At 41.9% G+C, this 20,849-nt stretch overlaps 3 protein-coding genes across 3 annotated transcripts; 1 reads left to right on the plus strand and 2 right to left on the minus strand.

Moving 5' to 3' along the window:
* Window positions 1-307: 307 nt before the first annotated feature.
* On the minus strand, window positions 308-980 carry LOC132260254 (aspartate aminotransferase, mitochondrial-like). The gene is made up of 2 exons (XM_059758251.1): window positions 874-980; window positions 308-815 (listed from the first exon to the last, which is right to left on the minus strand). Exons 1-2 carry the CDS (start codon window positions 977-979, stop codon window positions 367-369), a joined length of 555 nt encoding a protein of 184 aa, XP_059614234.1. The 5' UTR covers window position 980; the 3' UTR covers window positions 308-366.
* A 1,256-nt stretch (window positions 981-2,236) lies between these two features.
* LOC132260049 (G2/M phase-specific E3 ubiquitin-protein ligase) lies at window positions 2,237-3,463 on the minus strand. Its single transcript, XM_059757953.1, has 2 exons — window positions 3,375-3,463; window positions 2,237-3,318 (listed from the first exon to the last, which is right to left on the minus strand). The coding sequence occupies exons 1-2, from the start codon at window positions 3,417-3,419 to the stop codon at window positions 2,467-2,469; spliced, it is 897 nt and encodes a 298-aa protein (XP_059613936.1). The 5' UTR covers window positions 3,420-3,463; the 3' UTR covers window positions 2,237-2,466.
* Window positions 3,464-3,797: 334 nt separating this feature from the next.
* LOC132261280 (aspartate aminotransferase, mitochondrial) lies at window positions 3,798-5,617 on the plus strand. The gene is made up of 3 exons (XM_059760013.1): window positions 3,798-4,069; window positions 4,149-4,659; window positions 4,719-5,617. Exons 1-3 carry the CDS (start codon window positions 3,981-3,983, stop codon window positions 5,412-5,414), a joined length of 1,296 nt encoding a protein of 431 aa, XP_059615996.1. The 5' UTR covers window positions 3,798-3,980; the 3' UTR covers window positions 5,415-5,617.
* Window positions 5,618-20,849: the final 15,232 nt, after the last annotated feature.

The raw sequence follows: 20,849 nt of genomic DNA on the forward strand, positions 1-20,849 counted from the left end.
TTATTTTACACAACTTCGTCTGCTCCCAATCCCTGTCCTACAACCTTCATCGCCCACCCGGACAATCCCGCACAAATTGTATCTCTCAGAGACTTGAGAAGTTTCTGGTCGGTCCATAAACTTTTTCCAACTCCTGCCACTCGGTGTGTATTAATGTTTAAGCGAATTGGTCGATACACTTCCTATACAGTGAAGATTATTCGATGAATTTTTCATAAGTGCAATTTGACAAGAAAAATCAATGTTTCACGGGAGATGCGTACCCAATTTTCAATAAGACTTAATTACACTGTTGTGTGCTTTTCCCATATTCTTTAAATTTATTGCTCCACTCAACTGAACACCATATTTACCCTGGATCAATTCTTAATTGGTCACCTCACGAATTGCATAAGCCAAATACTCAATATTCGACGGATTGACACCCGTGAGAGCCATTCTGCCGTCCTTTGTAATATGCACACTGTATTTATTCGTGAGGCACTCACACTCCAGAGAGTTCAGTCCGGAGTACGTGAACCACCCCACGTGATCAGTGATTCGGCTCCAATCCCTGGCCGATCCCCACTTCTCAAGGTGCTGTCGAAGACTGTGACGCACACTAGTCAATCTCTCAGTCATCCCCTTGACATCAGCTCTCCACTCTGAACACAGCTCAGCATCGCTCAGGATTTCAGTTGCTATTCTCACCCCGTGATTCGGAGGACTCCAGTACATCGCCTTCACAAACCCCTCAATTTGGGACAGAATTGTGGACGCCTGTTCCGGTGATTTGGTTACAAAAGTCACGGCGCCTACTCGCTCTCCATAGAGACCTTAAAGACATCCTCTTTTACATTATTCTGAAGGAAAATTGAATTATGGCAGGATTACCCATGTTTTTGGCGAAACTCTGCGCTATGATGAACTCTTGATCGTCTGCTGCGAATTGTCGAATGCCGAAAGCATCGCGATCAATGTCTCCACTGGCGAAACCCATGTAAGTGAGATCGAAGAGAGGCAAGAGCTTTCGGCGCTTCACTACCTGAGAAAGCTCCTTCCACTGTTCAGGCGACGGATCAATGCCAGTAGGATTGTGACCGCAGGCGTGAAACAGGACTAAGGATTTTTCCGGAATTTCCTATTCAAAATCATGGCTCTGAATAAAAGTTTGACCTTTGATTTATCAATTTACAGCTGTTCTTTGCGCAAAAACTTTGTTGTCAATTTTATCTGTATTATATTTTTTATCAACCCTCTTGATATCTGGACAAAAAGCGATAGACAATTTACTTACATTTATTGCGTTAAAGACGACCTTTTCGTTGAAAGTGAAGCAACCCGGTTCAAAATACTTGTAAGAATTGATGGCCAATCCTGAATTGCGGAAAATGTTCTCATGGTTTCCCCACGATGGATTCGGTAGGTAGATTTCTTTGTGGCCACTGAAGAAGTTGTTCAGGAAGACTCCCGTAAGTCGAAGGGCTCCAGTTCCACTGATGCTCTGGAAAGTTGCGTGTCTTCCATCCTTGATGATGGGATTATCCGCACCAAAGGCCAATTCGGCGGCTAAGCGTGTAAAATTTGGGCAGCCAGTGTGAGGAAGATACTCTTTGTTGAGCCTCTTCATGAACAACTTTTTCTCCGCCTTCGCGACACTTGGCAAGATGAACGGTTTGCCATTATTATCTCTGTATATACCAATGCCGACATTCACTTTCCGAGGGTTTCTGTCACGCTGAAAAGCATCTATTTTGCCCAGAATGGGATCAGGCGGTGCCAATTTCACATCTGACCACCAGGAAGAGCTTAAATGTGTGATGGTTAAACTAGAACAACTTTATGAGATGGTAAAATTGACAAAAACCCACCTCAATCTGCAAAGCACAGGCGAGATTTTCACACAACGCAAGAATTGTAGGGAATTTGTGACTATCATCTTGAGAAAATCCACCGAAACTGAGACAACGATGAGTATTATGAGCAAAGCAATCACAGAAATGTTTTATCTCTCGAGTTTTACCGGCACTTTTCTATGTTATTCGTACTTTTTCCACGCAATAAATGATGATAAGATTTTAATCACACATTTGAACGCGTCAGACCCTTGGCTAAAATATTATCTGTATTGGTTGAATAAGTCCAATTTATTACACAGCCTGAAAGTGGTGCAGAATTAGCCCCAGAGTGTCTTTGCAGAACTCACGCAGGCTGAAAAGGGCAGAAAATTAAACATTTTACGGCAAAATCTAGTCTTTTTTACTTATTTCATTTAGGCAGATTCATAACATTATACCAAGAGTATCACGATTTTTTGGTATTAAATTAATTCAGTTAAACATCTTATGACTAAATTGCATTTCAGGTCTCTGTATTCGTTGTTAAGCTTTATCTTTCGCATCTTTGCTAGTACTTCATATTCGTCAGGTTTGTATAAATTCACTTATTAACTCCTGAGATTCCCAATAGATGAAATCACGCAGATGATTAGAATGAATTGAGGAAATAGTTTAGACGGAATTTGACTTGGCGCAAGTATTGTTGCCCAAGACTATTTGGCATGAGAGATTCATCCACATAGTTCACTTTATTCGTGAACACTTCCTGGAGGAACTTCTTCATTGCCAAATTTGGGAAGATTGGCAAGGTGGAAAGTAGGACAAGATTAGTCTTCTTGGGCTCCATATCCAGAGGCTCAGAAATCTCGGGATCTACTCCATCACAGAACAAACACAATAACTTGCCGTTCTTCCTCTTTCGGTTATTGAAGAAAGCGCACGTGGTGTGGAAAGCTTGGTGGCAGTCAAAGCAAGTCCCACCCACTTCGCAACCCGGTGGGAATTGACGTCCGCCGGCGAAGATGCACACTCTCGCCGCACAGAATATTATTGAATCTCTAGCCTTTTGAGACTCAACCTCCTTCCGATGGATCCGCATCCAATCGCCTTTTCGATTGGGAACAAAGACGCCATATTTCTGGGCAATGTTCCGGAACTCTGGCTTGTGACAGAGAAGACACTTGAGGTCGATGCCGGCACAGAAAGCGAATCTCTGCAGACAAAAGCGATGCATCCAGATATCGGGGCGACAGTGGGTTGGAATGCACTTCAAGGCTGAGTAGCTGTTAAATCTCTCAGCACAAATAAGGCAGGCACTTCCTGGCCCGAATTCCATAGGTGTCTTTGCGGGCAAACCGGTGTGCTCATGGCAGAACGCGTTCATCTCATCGAATTGGAACAACCAATTGCTCATCAAGCCACAGGTGAAATGGCACATCTGGGCGCATGTCTCGACGCCACACGGAACACTCGCGTAAGGAAGCTCGCAGACGGAGCAATGCTGTAAGACGAGCAATATTAGTGGATGCGTTTGCAAAGATTCCTGAATATTCTCACAAATTGACTCGTCTCGGCGACTCCCAGGCAAATATCATTGTACATGAACCCGAAACCATCCTGGTCGTCAGCTCCGGTCTGTTTTATTGTCCAGCTGAACAGCTGAAAAGCATATCAGGATGTCCGGGAGTAAAGCACAAAAGCATCCTCACATTTAGATGGGAATATTTACCAAACAGAAGTGATGACAGTGGATATCCTTGAAGCGATACAATTCTCCATATAGGAATGGATCATTTACATACTTTTTGCATACTATACACTTCATCCTGGACAATTCTCAGTGGAAATTCCTTGTGAAGCCACAGAGTTGTTTACACGTAACTTTTTGCCTCTTTTTTGTTTGACACCGCGCGCATGCCCAGTAGCGCCACTCCACTGCCAGCACCAGCACTGCGAAATCGCGAAGTGTCATCTTTCGTGCTTTCGTGTGCCGGGCAAAGCGGGCAAAGTACTTAATAAATAGCGATATCTCGGCAAAAACAAAGCAAATTGATAGCGTCAAATTGCTCTATTTTGCGCATGATTGTCAGGCTATTTCGTGTGATAAGGCAAAATCATCATTGTCACTTGTTTGTGTGATCCGGTGAAAACGAGTTTGGAAGGATGGTTTCGAGTCCAGCGCTGGTTTTAGTGTCCAAATCCTTGCTCAGAAGCTGCAATGGAGCCCCAAGTGTTCTGGCACAGCGCGCAAGGTAATCTAGAGGTTACGGAGGGTGAACTTGTCGAGATTTTCCGCTCAGAGTGACGTAATCTGGGGCAATGTCTTTGCAGCTCAACGTGGTGGGGAGACGTGAAGATGGGGCCACCGGATGCCATTCTGGGCATCGCGGAGGCCTTCAAGAAGGACTCAAATCCGAAAAAGATTAACCTGGGCGCCGGAACGTATCGTGATGACAGCGGGAAGCCGTATGTCTTGCCCAGTGTGCTCAAGGCCGAGCACAGGATCATCGAGAGGGGCATGGACAAGGAATACGCCCCGATCAGCGGCTATCCGGAGTTCACGAAGTTGGCAATTGAACTGGCTCTCGGCGAGGGAAACCCCGTTCTCGCGGCCGGCAGGAATGCCACAGTGCAGAGCATCAGTGGCACAGGAGCGCTACGAGTCGCCGCCGCCTTTCTAAGCTCTTTCTTCCCAGGCTCTCGGGAGATTTTTCTACCGGCGCCCTCATGGGGCAATCACGTGCCTATCTTCAAGCATGCCGGCTTGAAAGTCAACTCTTATCGCTACTACGATCCCAAGTCTTGTGGCTTGGACTTTGCCGCCGCTCTTGAGGATATCAGCGTAAGTGCCAACATCATTTCCCGCAGCAAATTCTTACTTCAGCCTCATGTTTTCCGCAGAAAATCCCCGAGAGGTCCATTGTATTGCTGCACGCCTGTGCCCACAATCCCACTGGAGTGGATCCACGTCCTGAACAGTGGAAGGAGCTTTCGGTGGTAATTAAGAAGCGCAATCTCTTCCCCTTCTTCGATATGGCATACCAAGGATTTGCCAGCGGAGACATCGACAAGGACGCCTACGCTGTGCGTCACTTCCTGGCCGATGGACACGACATTATTCTCACGCAGAGCTTCGCCAAGAACATGGGCTTGTACGGGGAGCGTGCCGGCGCGATGACGGTGGTTGGGAAGGACAAGGAAGAGGCAGAGAGAGTGCTGTCGCAGGTGAAGATCCTTATTCGACCGATGTACTCGAATCCGCCCATTCACGGAGCGCGTCTCGTGGCGGAGATCCTGAAGGACAAGCAGCTGAGGACGGAGTGGCTGGGAGATGTCAAGGGCATGGCCGACAGGATTATTGGCGTAAGAACGAGCCTGAGAAGTGCACTTGAGAAGCTGGGATCGCCACGAAACTGGCAACATATCACCGATCAGATCGGCATGTTTTGCTTCACGGGACTCAATCAAGAGCAGTGCGAGCGCATCATTAAGGACTACAGCGTGTATCTGACCAAGGATGGACGCATCTCAATGTCTGGTGTGAATTCCAAGAATGTCCAATACTTGGCCGAATCCATTCACGCTGTGACGAAATAATTGTTCACGTTCAAAGCGCACACTATGCAATTCCATTGCTGAGCATTTAAGAATACTCCAATTTCTCGGAAAAACTGCATTACAGGACATCACGTGGCATGGCCACAGCGAAATTTATTGATTTTCTCTTATATTTTTGTAAAAATTGGCTAGAACAATTGTTGAAGATAAAGTAGCATGCAAATAAACACTGAAAAACATTAGTCGCTAAGCTTTTCCGTATAAAATCAACTGCAATGAAGGCTTTCTATACCCAACTATCCTTGAAATTTCTGGCCATTGTCCTTCATATTGGTGATAGCGAGTAAGATCTCCGAAGGCTTTCGCTAAATGCTGTGCTTTGTAACAGTGCATCAACAGAGATTCTGTTAAGAAAATGTGCCCAGAGTAAATCAGTAGGTACCTTGGGCGTTACTCTCTACTTTTCACAATGTGTTTAATCTCAGCTGAGGGTTACCCAAGCCCCGGATATGAATGGGTTGGATGACTAATTCTCCGGGTGAGTTGGTACGTCTCCATTCATCCGTGCTCCTGAAGCACACTATTACATGCCACTAGACAAGGCACCGTATTCGCCGAAGGACTCTCAATGCAAACATTCTGCAGATGCTTTCTGTGATCACGAGTGAATTCACCGGTTCGCCGTGCGATGCATACATTGTTAAGTAACACAGGAGTCAAGAATGTGCATCTGAGGAGTGAATTTGCCGTGGACTGGGGTGTGCTTTTGTATTCAGGACTGCCGGGGATTGAGTATTTGTACACTAATTTGTCCACTGGTGAATTCTGGGGAGTTTGCGAGTCATATTCGCATTTTACTCCAATTACAGAAATGCGGAAGGGATTTTGTGTGGTGGTGAATTTTGGAGATTTTCAACTTGAAAATTCAATTTGCGGGGCGGCAGGAGGCAGTGTTTATATATTATAGTCAATTAATTAGGATGGAGTGTACAATGGGTAGAAATTTTCAATAGAATCAACCCTCAATTCATCATTTCATGGCTACATTTCCGTCTTTTCTCTCTCTCTTTCTCTCTGGATGTGTTGTATGAGTTGGATGCGAGAATTTAATTATGCGGTGCGGAAGAATGAGAGGAAATGAGTGTGCAGAAATTACGAATGGCAAGTGGGAAGTGTGGACTTTACAGGAGGAAAAGGAACTTGCAATTCCTAATGAACTTCCAGTGCGGGGGCGCGCGCATTAAGTGGCCATCAACCGAAAAGGCTGTACAAACAAGTTATTAAGATTTTTTCAGTGATAGCCTGGAAATTATGTGCAATGCTTAACGCGTGTGAATTTGAGCCTTTTCACCTAGTCGGTCTTTTCAGAAATTCCACCCACATTCGCTCAGTATAGGAGTTGCTTCGTTTGGAACATAGCATCGCATACAGTTCACGTCTTCTTTCCGCTTTCCTCTCTGTCGAGGCTCTTGGCCGAGATACTCAATAGCAAAAACGGGCAGACAGACTCTCATAAAGTTATACATCGTGAAGAGGAGTGTGCATAAGGGCAAAATCCACAATTGCTGAACTTAAAATCTCCTCACAGATTTATAGTGATGTTAGTTGAGCTCCCAACTAAAGTTTTTCATGCTCCGAATGGGGATCGTTAAAATTCAATTACGAGATGAAATCATGGGAAAAATTTCCAAATTTATCGTACAAATATTATTCTGTGGCATGCAATTTCTTTTCAACCCTCCAAAATTCAGCACAGAATGGCAACACTTTTAATGGAATTCACAAGTATTCCGCGATAATAAATGCCATCTACACATTTGTTTCATTGCTTCTCATATGTTCTCCCAGTTGTATTTTCTCCACAAGAAGTGAATCTGGTACAACCCGTTCTCCCATCATATGTAAGCTGTGTGTACAGGAGATTTAGGAGCGAGATTTCACTAGAATGAATTTAGGGGAAAGAGCGAAATTATAATCATAATTCATGATCATTAGTGAGAAGCATCTCGTATTAAATGTTCATCGTTATTTCAAATGAAAACACGCGATATGTGCAAAAAGTTTCATATACTTGCACTCTGATTGCTCTGGGGTGATGATCATAATCTGAAGGCAGAGTTACGGTTGAAAGTGAGAACTGAGTTAGCGTTCATATAAGATGGGCGGGGCAATAAGGTGGGCGGGGCTTTTGAGTGTATTCTCTTCTCGTCTCCGCCAGCCATCTTCCTCCTCAGGGATGTCGACTAACGGTTTTCAACAGTGTGTAATACGCAAATAATGAAAGCGCCTGGAATGTGTGCCGAAGGAGCAGGTGAAAGAGCGCCACAGAATAAAATGTAATGCACGGTGGTGGGGGGGAGACGATAGGAAAAAGCAATCAAGAGCGAATACATTTTTCACAGGGACCACCCACCCAAAATGGGCTGCATTGAAAGGAGGTCGGTGTGTGTGCTTAAGAACCAGACAGCCTCTGTCCGATAAAAAAGAACCCTTTCAGCGTCTGATATCAGTTGCGAAAAGATTCATGCCATTCAACCCCTTGAGAAGATTTTTTCTACACCGCTGGACACTTTAATGAAATGAGCGGTGCCGTGAAAGACTTTTCCAGAGTGCTAATCTGCAGTCTTTCTTCTCCTTTATCCTCACGCTGTCCCAAGAGAAATCTGGGATGGATTATATCCCGACTGTATTTAAAAGTGGTGACTAGAAAAATTGGCGAAATGTTGAGAGAAGGGGAGCGAGAGGACTTTATTGATTACCACATTAAAGTCCAACTAGCCACATTACATAATTGTCTTATAACTCTCCAGATAAGTTTCTCCAAGATAGATTAACCCGCAAACTATTCATTACATAGCAATTAGATAGACATGTATCAATACTAATGCTGTGTATTAGATAAGTTGAGTAATAATATGTACACATGTATGCATTGTTTCTCAAGGTAATAAAGTCAATTAGTATCCCAACAAACGATAATTACATCACTGCCTGATTAATATTGAAATATGGCAGTATAACAAGGAAAGCATTACCTATTCAATCGATGAACGCCAGTGTGCAACTTAGCATTGCACAATCAGAAAATCTCCATGAAAATTTGCAAAATTTATCAGATAACTAATTCATGGGCGCACCACAGCTCATATATGGATGAAAAATATAACTACAGCGTGTAATATGATGCACTCACTTCATTATTAAATATGAATATCGGTGGGAATTTGGGATGCTTTTGTGTCCAGAGCCATCCAGCGATGCATTGTAATCTACACCGAGGATTTAGGAGAAGCCTCATGAAAATTCTACGCTGCCGAAACGATTCAAACTTACCGTGAATATCAAATAGCAAATTCATTACGGTATTTCGCACTCTTAAAATACACTTTATACATGGACATAGTACTATTGTGTAAAAATTCTCCTAATTTAATGTGATATCAAGACTAATTAAATGGGGACGTTTTTTTAAATTCTTTTTACATACGAATTCCGCTTCAAAATTACAAACTCGATTAGAGCTTTAGTGTTTTTAAAGTGATATAAAGATTGTTCGACAATATGCTTCAATAAATTATAAAGTAGTAAAAATCTATTATTCTCCATCTTCAATTTAAACTCTCTTCTAATTCTCAACTTTATTCAGCATCGTTTATACGAAATGTGGAAACACGCCAATTGTTCACCATTCTATGAAATTGCAAATGCCACAAATTATATCCACACTTCTGTTGGTAGATTTCACATAAAATTGAGGTTTATCTAGGATGTTGTAAAAACATGAACACTGGCGACACGAATATCTTGAACTTCATAAATTAGCTGCTATTGTGAGTGTTATTGCAAATGAAGGAAATCGAGTAAAATCAATTTACGTGAATAATCGGAATGTTAACAAGGCATTGGTGCCCGATAACTAGCTCCACTATCAATGCTTCCGCTGCTCCGAAAATCCAAACAGACACCTCTTACTGAGTGCCATTGTTGATGTTGTCGGCACGAGGTGGGTTTTAGGGAAGCCACCTAGCAGATAATTGTGTGGTACAGTCGTTTTCATGAGAATTTATTACGGAAATCGTTGCCCATAATTCAGGCTACCCAATTACATAGTTTCTAGTTGGATTTTCCCCCAGCGACTCGTGGCAGATATGGTTCGGGTAAGGTCTGGACGGAGCACTGTGTGGTCTTCCGGTCTCCAGGAAGTGCCAAAATGCTGGCGCGCGGGAGTTTCCACTAACACTTTTCCAATTATTTATTCATTGATTTTCCCCAGTGGCGACTGAAGAAGTGCCACTGAAAAAAAAACAACAAGACAGTCAATGTGAATTGAAATTAATGCCACTCTCGCAATATACATGGCAGCTCAGAGTAAACTTTTCTTTAGACTCACAAAATCCAACTTTGACACCCAGCTTATCGTGAATCCTACAGGTTTGCTGCTGTAGACCTCACAGTGAAGAATTCATTGCGCTACAACTTTGTTCTGATCAATGGCAAAATCGGGTTTCATTGACAGGTAATTAAAAAGTTTTTCACTCTGTACAACTTCAAAATTGAAAAAGTGCTTTGGCCAGAAGTGTAATTGTTTTCATTCCTTTTCCCAGCGATTTCTACCATTTTTGCGGAAAGAATTAAGGATAATATCATTGCTTAAGTTAGCAGAAAAACACTTCAATTTCGTGAGGATTGTGGTTAAAATGTTAATGAGTCACTTTTAGAACAAGAAATACATTAAAATGTATAAGATTCTAAAGCAATAAAGTCCTAATTTAACATAATCGCATAAGGAACCATGCATAATTAGAATATTTAGTTTTTTTTATTGATTGTAAATTTAAATTTTATTTGTAGGAGATGTCTTTAAGGGTTTGTAGACATGCGAAGTGGAGTTTTTTTGGCTCACTATGATATTTGTCAGTTTTTGCAAAATTCATATGTGTTTTTGCCCCAAATTTGTGGTCCCTGAAAGTTTATTCCTCGATGTAATGACGTGTCTAAAAGTTGTGGTGGATTTTGTATAAAGTGGCTGCAGGAAAACCTGCTAATTCCAGTGTGGAGAAAGAGAGTAAAATAATGGTTGGAGTGGATGGAAAATGTTTGTTCAAAATGACATGTGTAGCGAAGTAGGATTATGTCATGTAGATGCGATATGTGATACATAATTTATGTATTGTCTGGTATGCTTCATTTCGGATGGAGACAATCTTGTGATTCAAACAGATACAACGACGTGATCTGGAAGGCGAAAGAGATACAGTTGATGGCGAAAGTGGCCAATGCTTCTCATCTCTTGGGAACAATAAATCCAAATCAATGTGCGGCAGAGGAGAAATAGAAGGAAAAAGCTGACGGTTGATCTGTGCGAGTTTTGTACTGATATTTCCCTCTGGCATTTTTTCTCTTACTCCCTTATTGATTCACCTTCTTGCTCTGCATGACCGTATTTGCGTGTATCGATAAAAAATATTCTAGGGATTATTGAAAGAATTTACATTTGAACTCATCTTTGCATAATACTTTTTCCTTTAACGCAGTTTACTGTTTGTATGCATATATAGTTTTTAGAAGATGAAGACTTGTCGCAGTGCCCATGAATTTACTTTAAAGTTTAACTGGTAAACTCTGCTTATATGTGATCATGTCAAACATGGAAAACCTCTGGCAATATCTTTTGTCTTTTGGGAAACTTGAAGCGGAATTTGCCACAATTGTTGCTTCATACATATTTGTTGTTGGCATTCGTGGTCTAAGCGGTTTAGAGTTGAAAATGCGTTCCATTTTTACTGTATTCTGTGCTGAAAATTCGTCAGCAAACTGTCGAATGTACATTGAAGTGCGGGCAAATACATGGGTCAACAGTGTTCATGATTCGGATGAGTGAATGCCATTGTCCACCCCTTCTTGGTGGAGTGGATGCTGCAGTGGACACTGTACATGTGTCTTGTTTGGCATGCACACGACACAATCGAAATGCCGGGGCGCTGTTTGGCCCACTTGGCCCACTGTAGCACACACACTGGAGATGAGGACATGGCAGCGACATGCGGTAGTGTGCCAGAGAAGATTAAGTGTGGACCTCAGTGTGGTTTACAGGAAACTTTTCATTGCTTGGGCTCCTGGGGGCGCAATTCATGACAGCACTCCCCATACTCATATTCGTCATTCTTCGGCCAGCAGGTGGATATTGCATGAGGCGTGTGCTATACGGTGGTTGTAATTTGAAACCCGAACTTTAATTATTCAACCAGCATTCTCACTGTGAGAACCTCCATTGTCACCTCCTCTGGCATACATTTCAGTTAATTAGAAAAGAAATACATCACACACTCGCACGACACTCAGCCCCAAAACTTTTCACTCTCAATTTGAGAATAGCTCAACTCTGCGAACAACACCTCATGGGAAAACTCCGCAAACAATCTGATTAAATAGAAACCGAATGTACTGTGCACTATATTGTGAAGGGAGGGCAATCTTGCACCCCATAGTTTTGCAACAAGTTTCTCACCCACTCACCTATGCCATTGGAGATGCTGCTCCACATTCACTCTGCAGAATTGTTCGATTGCGCGAATCATCATTGAAACTTACACGCGAGGTTATGTTGGGAAAATGGGAAAAGTTTGATCATGCCGCAGAACACAGAATCTACCGCACAGAATTGAGAGTTCTCGGCAAACACACAACTGAAAGCATGCCAAGATGGATTGCCGTCGCGACATTCTTGCAATTTTCCATCATCCCTTCGGCGACAAATCGCATTCGCGTGTGCATCGTGTTGTACGGGTGTATTATATACGGAAATTGTGATAGATAATAGCTTTGCAAGCTTTGGTATTGACGCGTGCGAAATATCTTCGGCTTCTCTCTGGGAAAATGACGTCTTAATTCATCAAAAGAGGGAAACCCAGTGGATTGTGGACGTCCTTTTGCCATTTTCCTAAAGCCGAATGGCATAATTAAAATGTTGTTCTCTCCGTTTCCCTCTCGAGGGAGACATGATTCAGTCCCACCGCCTCTCCTCTTGCGCGCTTGTAAAAACCTAAACCCTCCCCCTCGGGCATGATTGCGAAGTCATGTCAGTGACTTTTGCTTGATCGATTTTCGTCAATGATGCAAATCTAATGTCACCTGATTAACTTTAATGCCCCTAATTAGCCATAACATTCCGCATCATTGACTTCTTTCTTCAATGCCATTCTCCCATCATCTCCCCATCGCACGGGGACGATTTCTAGTCGTCCAGGATCAACACTGGGGCAGAGTTCTGCGGAAAGTTGCCTGTTTTTCGCAAGTAACACATATTTTATGCAAAATATTTTCGTGACATTTCATGTATTTGGAGCACATAGTTTGGGCAAAAAAGGGTCCGAGTGGCGGAGTAAATAAATTATATCCATCCACCAGGTGCTCGTGACGGAGATTGTAGAATTTCCCGGGAAATTTTTCGGTTGCGTTTTATAAAGAAATAATTGAGTATATCCATGGTGGCCCCGCCAGTCTGACATCCCCTATTTCAGCGAGGAAAATGTACACGAAGGCGCGCTATTATCAGCTGGCGAAAATGGGAAAAGAGGATATAGAGTGCGGAGTTGCTGAAGAATTTGGAATGAATGCTAGTGTCAACAGTATTACTGAATAAACAATTTGCCTTATTCCACCAATTTTCACCCAGTGAATGGCCATGCTAAAAATGATATATTCCTCTCTACCCTGCCTTGAATAGCACCATCTTGTTGGGGTATATGAAGTGGCCTTCGTCTCTCCGAGAAAACACACAACATAATCTAATTTTAATTAATTTCCCCGAGCTTGTATCAATTTTGGAAATTCATATACATGTGCAAGACTCGGAGAATATTGTTGTCAGTTTTGCATACACTTTGGCCATAATGCATCCTGAATAAATTATATTTGTACATTGCTTGGACCATGGGCAAGTTGGTGAGAGCGTACGTTATTGCAGGGCAATAATAGCACATCTATATTTCATCATGTTTAATTGTAACGTCCAGAATTAAGCAACTCTATTGTTGAAATATGAAAGCAAATGGATAATTTGAGTTGCGTCGCTGGTTAATCTTAAAAGCATGACTTATGAAACACTCTCATCGACGCTCTTCTGCGTCCTGAAAATGCATTTTTATGAAAACAAAAGCGAAACCACAAGATCCTGCATTAAGCCATGCAAAGCTTTAGTAATGTGTATATGCACATATGTATGCGAGCACATGAGCGAAGAGGCATGGCGCTCATCAGCAAATTAACATTACTTCCAGAGTGCAAGCACGTTTCGTCCATTCTTAGGACCAGTGTAACCTATTCAGGAGAGGATTAAAGGGAACAGACCGCCTTCGACAGTCGATGTTGTGAGCTTTAAAGTTCCATTGCTGCATTTCCCCAGCTAAAGCTCTCTGCCAGTTTACCAAACCTCAATCGCCCATGTTTGCTCTATCTGCTGTTTCTGCCGTGAAATTGAGGGATTCCTGAATCAATTGAGAGGCAATTGATTCAGGCGGAGAGAGAAAGAGCAAAAAACGGTGTGATTTGAATAGCAAATTGAAGAAGTTTGCATATAAGGATAGGAAATGCGGAAATAAGCTTCCAAAAATTATTCCATTTCAAACGAACGCTATCAATTTCAAATTTATGCTTATGCAATTTTCCCTCCAATTGTCTGAATAATTTCTCGGTTGATTAATAGTAATAGTTTCAGTGGCTTCAATTACTCAACAAATCGATTTCACATTGAATTTCAGACAGAACCATAATCAACACATTACAAATTTAAATTTTGTGTATATCTGTAAATTGTATAATACATTTATGATTGAATCATGATATACAGAAAATGTGGGATATTTTTACTTGTATTTTTACAAGATGTTGTCTGAGATGAGAAAATCATTTCTCGAGAGTTCTTGAAAGCTTAACGTCTATCAAAACACTTTAGAAACTTTCCTGCTGATTTTATTTTGTCTTCGTGGAGAATTTTCGCTGTAAATTCATGAAAAGTTGTTGATAAGAATGCTTCATTAATCTTCTCTGATTTGTTTTCACCCTTAATTTACCTTGTAAGCGGTCAAATTAGGAGTTAGGTATTTTTATTAGCCTCGCTATGTATGTATTGATAGAGAGGGGTGTAAAAAATTAGGGCAAAGCATTTATTCCTGTATACATTCAATTATAAGAATAAATTTAATTGAAGGACAAATTGTACTTAACACTTTGTTAGTTTACTTCCCAGCGATCGATGGAAATGTGTTGTTTTTTGCTTGTTATTAAATCCAAGAATAAAGGCAATCAAACATCCCCTCACGCAAACAAGCAATCAAATACTGGATTTCTAAGTTGAAATTGCTTCCTAGAATATTCATCTTGTTAATTATGGTTGTACTTCTTTCTCCGACGTGCAAAATAAGAGTCTAACGATTTTTTCGGGCCGGTGCACTAAAAATAGCTGAATTTTCATTTCCTTTCCCACCTCATCCACTAAATGGTTGTTGTTTCCGTCAAATGCCACAAAATTGATTTCGTTGGGTAACAATGAATTCAGCAATCACTGAAAATCGCCAAACTGACATTTTTGAGCCGGAAATGGTTGGCATCATTGGAAAATTGATTTTTTGTATCACACCGACTTTTAATCCTTGTGGCGGATTACTGTTAACGCTGAATTGCATTCGAATTGTTTTTTTATTTCAACAATACACGCCCTGCAAAACATGCTGAAAATATTATCTTCTATGGTTTCTATTTAATCCCCGCCACAAAATCAATAATAAATGGGCAATCGATACTCTTTTATTCTTTATTTGGTCGAATGTCATTAACATTTTGATTATAATTCTTTCTGTATTCATCTGCAATTTAATTTTTGTGTAACCCTCTGTTTTCCATTCTTAGCTGATTCCTCGGTTGAAATGAGAAAAGAAAAAATTTATGTTGAAATCTCCAAATTCTGTTCTTCTTTTCCGCACCGCCAAAGTATCCCACGCGAAAATGAAGTTGAAACTTCTGCACGTGTAATCATTGAAACTTTGGAAAAGCACCTCCTCGTTCTAAAATAGACATTTTGTTCATTTTCAATGCTCGGTCAATATTGCTATGAATATTATTACTAAAACGAGCGCAACGCACAATGTTTATGCGGTATTTTAGGAAAAGCTATGGAAAATACTCACAATTTGCAGCTGCAGAGTACCTAGGATGGAATATTTCCTTATTACTGTAACGTGGTTTTCCTCTTCCGCTACAGAACGTGCTCGTTTCGAGGCCAAAAGCCTCTGGCCTGGACTCTTTTGCAGTGTACTGAACGAAAATGGCAAAGGAAGACAGCCTTAAAATAATATTGATTTTGCCGCTTGTGCAGTGCAAGTGGGCAGCATTTTCCCCCCTCTGGCAAGTGCTCACTGTTTGAGGGCAAGAGGAGTCATAAAAGTGACATAAAAAGTCCATAAGTTGTCACACAGACAGACCAACGCCATTGCAGCCCTAATCAACTCCCATGAGACAATTGGGATGTGCTGCTGGGGCTTGATTGCAGCGCGAAAATTACTGATTGGATTCGAGAAAGACTCCGACTTGGGCGAAATTGACTGTGACAGTTGAGCATTTTCACCAAATTGCAAGTCACACAATTTGCCAGGCATTTTCATCGCACTTCCCAGCCAAAGGAGAGCGGGAGAAACTTACGAGGCACTCGAGCGCGAAATGACGATTATTCCATCCCTATCTTGGGTCTTAATTATGCACGCAGTCACTTGGCTGTGAAGAAGTACACTATTATGCATTTATGATAATTTACCAGTAATTAAAATGTAATTGTACCACATTAATCCATCAGAAACAGCCAACGTGGGGTATTTTGCAAACACCCACGCAAACAGGATGTAGTTTTATAATGGAATTGGTGGTAATTTGCTGTCTGCAGTCGGTAGGGAAAGGAGCGCCCTAATAAGGAAGCTGTAAGAAAATGAACCAGTTCATTTAAAATAAAATCACTTTTGCAGACGATTGCAAACTTTACCCTCGTGAACTACACAAAACAGCGTGAACAAGCATAATTTCACAAGAATCCGCGTCGACAATTTTAATTATCCTTTCTTGCTTATGTATCACATAACTATATAGCAAATTATTTCATTCCTGCTTCGCTTTTTTATATTTTTATTAAATTCCTCTCTTTATTGTTATTGAGTGGAAAATGTCTCTGCGAATGTAAGATATGCCAGGAGTATTTTATATGGACGGATAATACAAAATTAATTATTTTATTTACAGCATTGTGAGCAGCTTAATATAGAAGTGTAGCAGTTTGAAACTGAAACTACAATATGTTCAGCATTCGGCATCAGGGTTTTTGATCAACGCTGGAAAAAGAGCAAATTGAAATTTTGGCACGACTTCCATAAAAACACCACTCGTTGTATTTGCTTAATTTGCTACCATGCTGTTGGGCATTTGAATTAGAAAAGTTTTACATGTGGAGGAGCTAAACAACAATAAATTCTCTCGGTGCACATGAAGTAATATTTACTTTGAATGCTAAAAATGTGCATCTGTGTCGATGATACCTGCAAACTCCTCCGGAACCTGCACGGGAAGTGGCGTGCATTTAATTGCATACATACCAAATGATATGGCATTTGAATATCCGATTGGCAAGAGTGTCAAATTATCACTTTGGTGTAATTGAATTTTCAACAGAGAGGGGGAATTTTAAAATGAATTTCCTACTACACAAATAGTCCTCAGTCTGGACCATTTTATACTATGGAATTGCAAATTGAGATGCAAAATTTTCATGATATTTCCATGATAGATTTTCCCAGAGTGCAGGTATGAGAGGGTGTGTGTTCGCCCCAAATGCTTGACCAGCAAATCACAATGTATCACAGCCACTCGTGTTCGATGGCTGATGGAAAGAGATAAATCTTGCATGTAATGAAGTAATTTCTATGCAGAAAATAATTTTTTTAAAATTCACCCATGGGAGGAAATGTATTTAGACGCGCACTGGATCGCATTTCGTGTGAGGCTGAAAAGTCCCTGAGTCTCAAGCACACGGGTGGATTGAGGGTGAGTTTATCACAACAATAAAATGCCTTTCTCATCCGTTGGCGGCACTGTGTGTTGAGGATCTCAATGGTTACACCCTGAGATGCTGCGAGAGAATTCAGGAGCTTCTGCTTTAATTTCGAGGATAAATGGGTGGGAAAAGTGTATATCCACAGCTATGGCATAGAAACAATTTTGGTGAAAACAATAGACCGACTTGGAGTATTTGGGGCAAAAGGTGAGAGCTCCATATGGCATACATTATATATGCCTATGTACCTCTCGCGCCACACACACACACACACACACTCTTGGGATATGCTGGAGCTTTCAGTATTATTATCACCTGCGATGAAATTGATTCACCGTGAATACAGGCTATAAGTGAATTAATTCCGACCATTTAGTATTTATGATATTCCGGCGATGCCATGTGACAAAATGACAGAATTTCCATTTACCCTTCCAACCTTAACTTTTTTATAATTTCCGGGAAAACACGCAATGGCATTTCAACGTTAAAATTCGTAATTCAAATTGACGCTCAAGTTGACATTATTCACCGTTTGCAAACCCTCTGACAGATTGTTGGGACTTTTGTCACCATCGCGTGCTAGGCAACCTAGTTCTCCTCTAATATTCAATTAATATTTGGAATTGAAATTGTTGTTCTAAAATTACAGTATCTGTCCTTCACTCCTTTTTCCATTGGATTCGTGCTCATATACCCTCGAGAGGATCCCATTTGGGAGAAGCAATAATTGCGTTGTGCAAGCAATAGACGAGATGAAATGGTGAAAGAAGAATATGACATTCTGATACTACTTAAAATAACGATATCCTATCGTTATGAGAAAATTTCACGCCCTCAGGCTTCGTCTTCGTGCTGATGAAAGCCGTCAATTCGCCGGGTTCATCATACAAAACCTTTTCAGGGCTCTGCTTTCCTTCTCTCCCTTTTTATTTTTATTAGTTCAATCTCTTCAAAACTAAGTGCGAGGTGGATTTTTCTGCCTCCACATGAACAGACAGAGAGAGAGCGAGAGCTCATCGTTTTTGCCCGGGAAAATCAACTCTCTTGAGGAGGCGAGAGTAGGTTGGCTTTTTTCATCATCAATTCGACACTCTCTCACCGCCTACACCCTTGTCACGGCACTTCACGTCTCTCTCACCCATTATCCCCTATTTAGGGATTACAGCCTTTCGGTGCTGAGCAAGGATGGTATGGAAATTAAATTTGGTCTCAAGCACAAACTCACAAATAAGGGTCTCCTTTGTTGCAGTGAATATTTAATTCACACCTTATTTATGAGGTTCCAAACCTGAATTTCAATTACCGTTGTATCCAAGCCATTAGAGGTTGTTAAGGGTTCAGCCAACTCTTGTTGATTGTCGATGCATTAAGTAAAGGATGCGTCTAAAAATAGTCAAACCCCACGCAAACATAGTTATGGATATTTCCTATCCTGATGCAGCCATAACAACATTCCTCGACTTCCTTCCGCATCCCATGTGGCTTCTGCACTGAGCGAACGTGCACTGATCAAATAAACAGCTCCCATTCTACAGCCTGGGCACTAATTATAGCTCCACTGTAGGTATCCAGGGTGTAGGTAGTCTGGGGCAAAAACAAAAAAAACCAAATATGGTGTTTGATTGCCTATCCATAGCCAAAACAAAACCCCCAATATGAGGCCCCTCCGCCGGATCCTAGGGATTCTAGGGAACTTCATCACTTTCTGGCCTGGCACTAATTATAGATCCACTTGGGAAATTTCACTATATCTCAGCGAAAAAAAATCGGAAAATTCTGAAAATCACAAGGATCCTTCATTTTGAGCCCAGAAACCATTTACCGTCGCCACACCCCGCCTCGGTCCTCCGTGGACCCCACTATTTAAGGTCTTTGCCTTGCATAACACGATATTCCAAAATGGCTCCTCCGCAATGGGGCGGGGGGCCCAATGCCCATAAACTGCTTCATAGGGCAAGACTGAAGCCTTTTGAGCATAATTGGGATTTCTGACCCCGATACCCTTCCTGAATCCTGGCCTTAAGCACTTCTTCCAGGGTCTTTTTCTGCTTCTTTGGACCCAAACCACCCCAACCCCCGAACCACCCCCAATGAAATGGGGCGAAAAGTTCTTAGGACACTTCTAGGAAACCCGTGGACCCTAGATCCGGGGGCGGGTAGCGCCTCGGAGGGAGCGCCCTAACGTAGAACGAGAGCCAGTTGAAATTCAATGAAAAACCATACAATTTTAGGTGGTTTTCGACTGGGTCTCGTTCTACGTTAGGGCGCTCCCTCCGAGGCGCTACCCATCCCCGGATCTGGGGTCCACGGGTTTCCTAGAAGTGTCCTAAGAACTTTTCGCCCCATTTCATTGGGGGTGGTCCGGGGGTTGGGGTGGTTTGGGCTCTTAGAAGCAGAAAAAGACCCTGGAAGAAGTGCTTAGGCCAGGATTCAAGGATGGTATCGGGGTCAGATAGCCCAATTATGCTCAAAAGGCTTCAGTCTTGCCCTATGAAGCAGTTTATGGGCATTGGGCCCCCGCCCCAATGCGGAGGAGCCATATTGGGTGATCATGTAGTACTAGGCAAAGACCTTTAACAGTGGGGTCCACGGAGGATCGAGGCGGGGTGTGGCGACGGTAAATGGTTTCTGGGCTCAAAATAAAGGATCCTTATGATTTTCAGAATTTTCCGATTTTTTTTCGCTGAGATATAGTGAAATTTCCCAAGTGGATCTATAATTAGTGCCAGGCCAGAAAGTGATGAAGTTCCCTAGAATCCCTAGGATCCGGCGGAGGGGCCTCATATTGGGGGTTTTGTTTTGGCTATGGATAGGCAATCAAACACCATATTTGGTTTTTTTTGTTTTTGCCCCAGACTACCTACACCCTGGATACCTACAGTGGAGCTATAATTAGTGCCCAGGCTGTAGCATATTCTTGTGCAATTTTCGCAAAATACACACAATTTCTCCTGACTCCACTTGGCATCTCGTGTCAGTTGTTCTTACGATTCAATCCGGCGAGTTACAATGTTCTTTTGGCAGTGGATTTGGGAATTTTTTCCACTGATGAATGTCTCAACCACGTATTTTTCCCTTAGTAGCGTCTCTGTGTATACACACGAATGGGAAAATCAATTTGTGTGTTCCATTCGCAGGCGACTTTTTCGCCGACAACTGGGGAGATGGAGTCTCGTGAAAGTTCCACAGATGTTCTTCTCGAGAATGCTAATGGAAGAATAACAGTCGAGAAGTTTTGTGGCATACTTACAATTATATTGACAGTATCTTCTGCGCAGTCATTTGGTCCTGTCACTTTTTGCAGAGGATTTCACACCCCAAGCGCAAGACGATGGCCAGCATAAAGCATGGAAATATGTGATGTTTGCAATTTTGTGGTA

The sequence above is a fragment of the Phlebotomus argentipes genome, unplaced genomic scaffold (genome assembly GCF_947086385.1).
Source record: "Phlebotomus argentipes unplaced genomic scaffold, Phlebotomus argentipes genome assembly scaffold_18, whole genome shotgun sequence".
NCBI lineage: Eukaryota > Metazoa > Arthropoda > Insecta > Diptera > Psychodidae > Phlebotomus > Phlebotomus argentipes.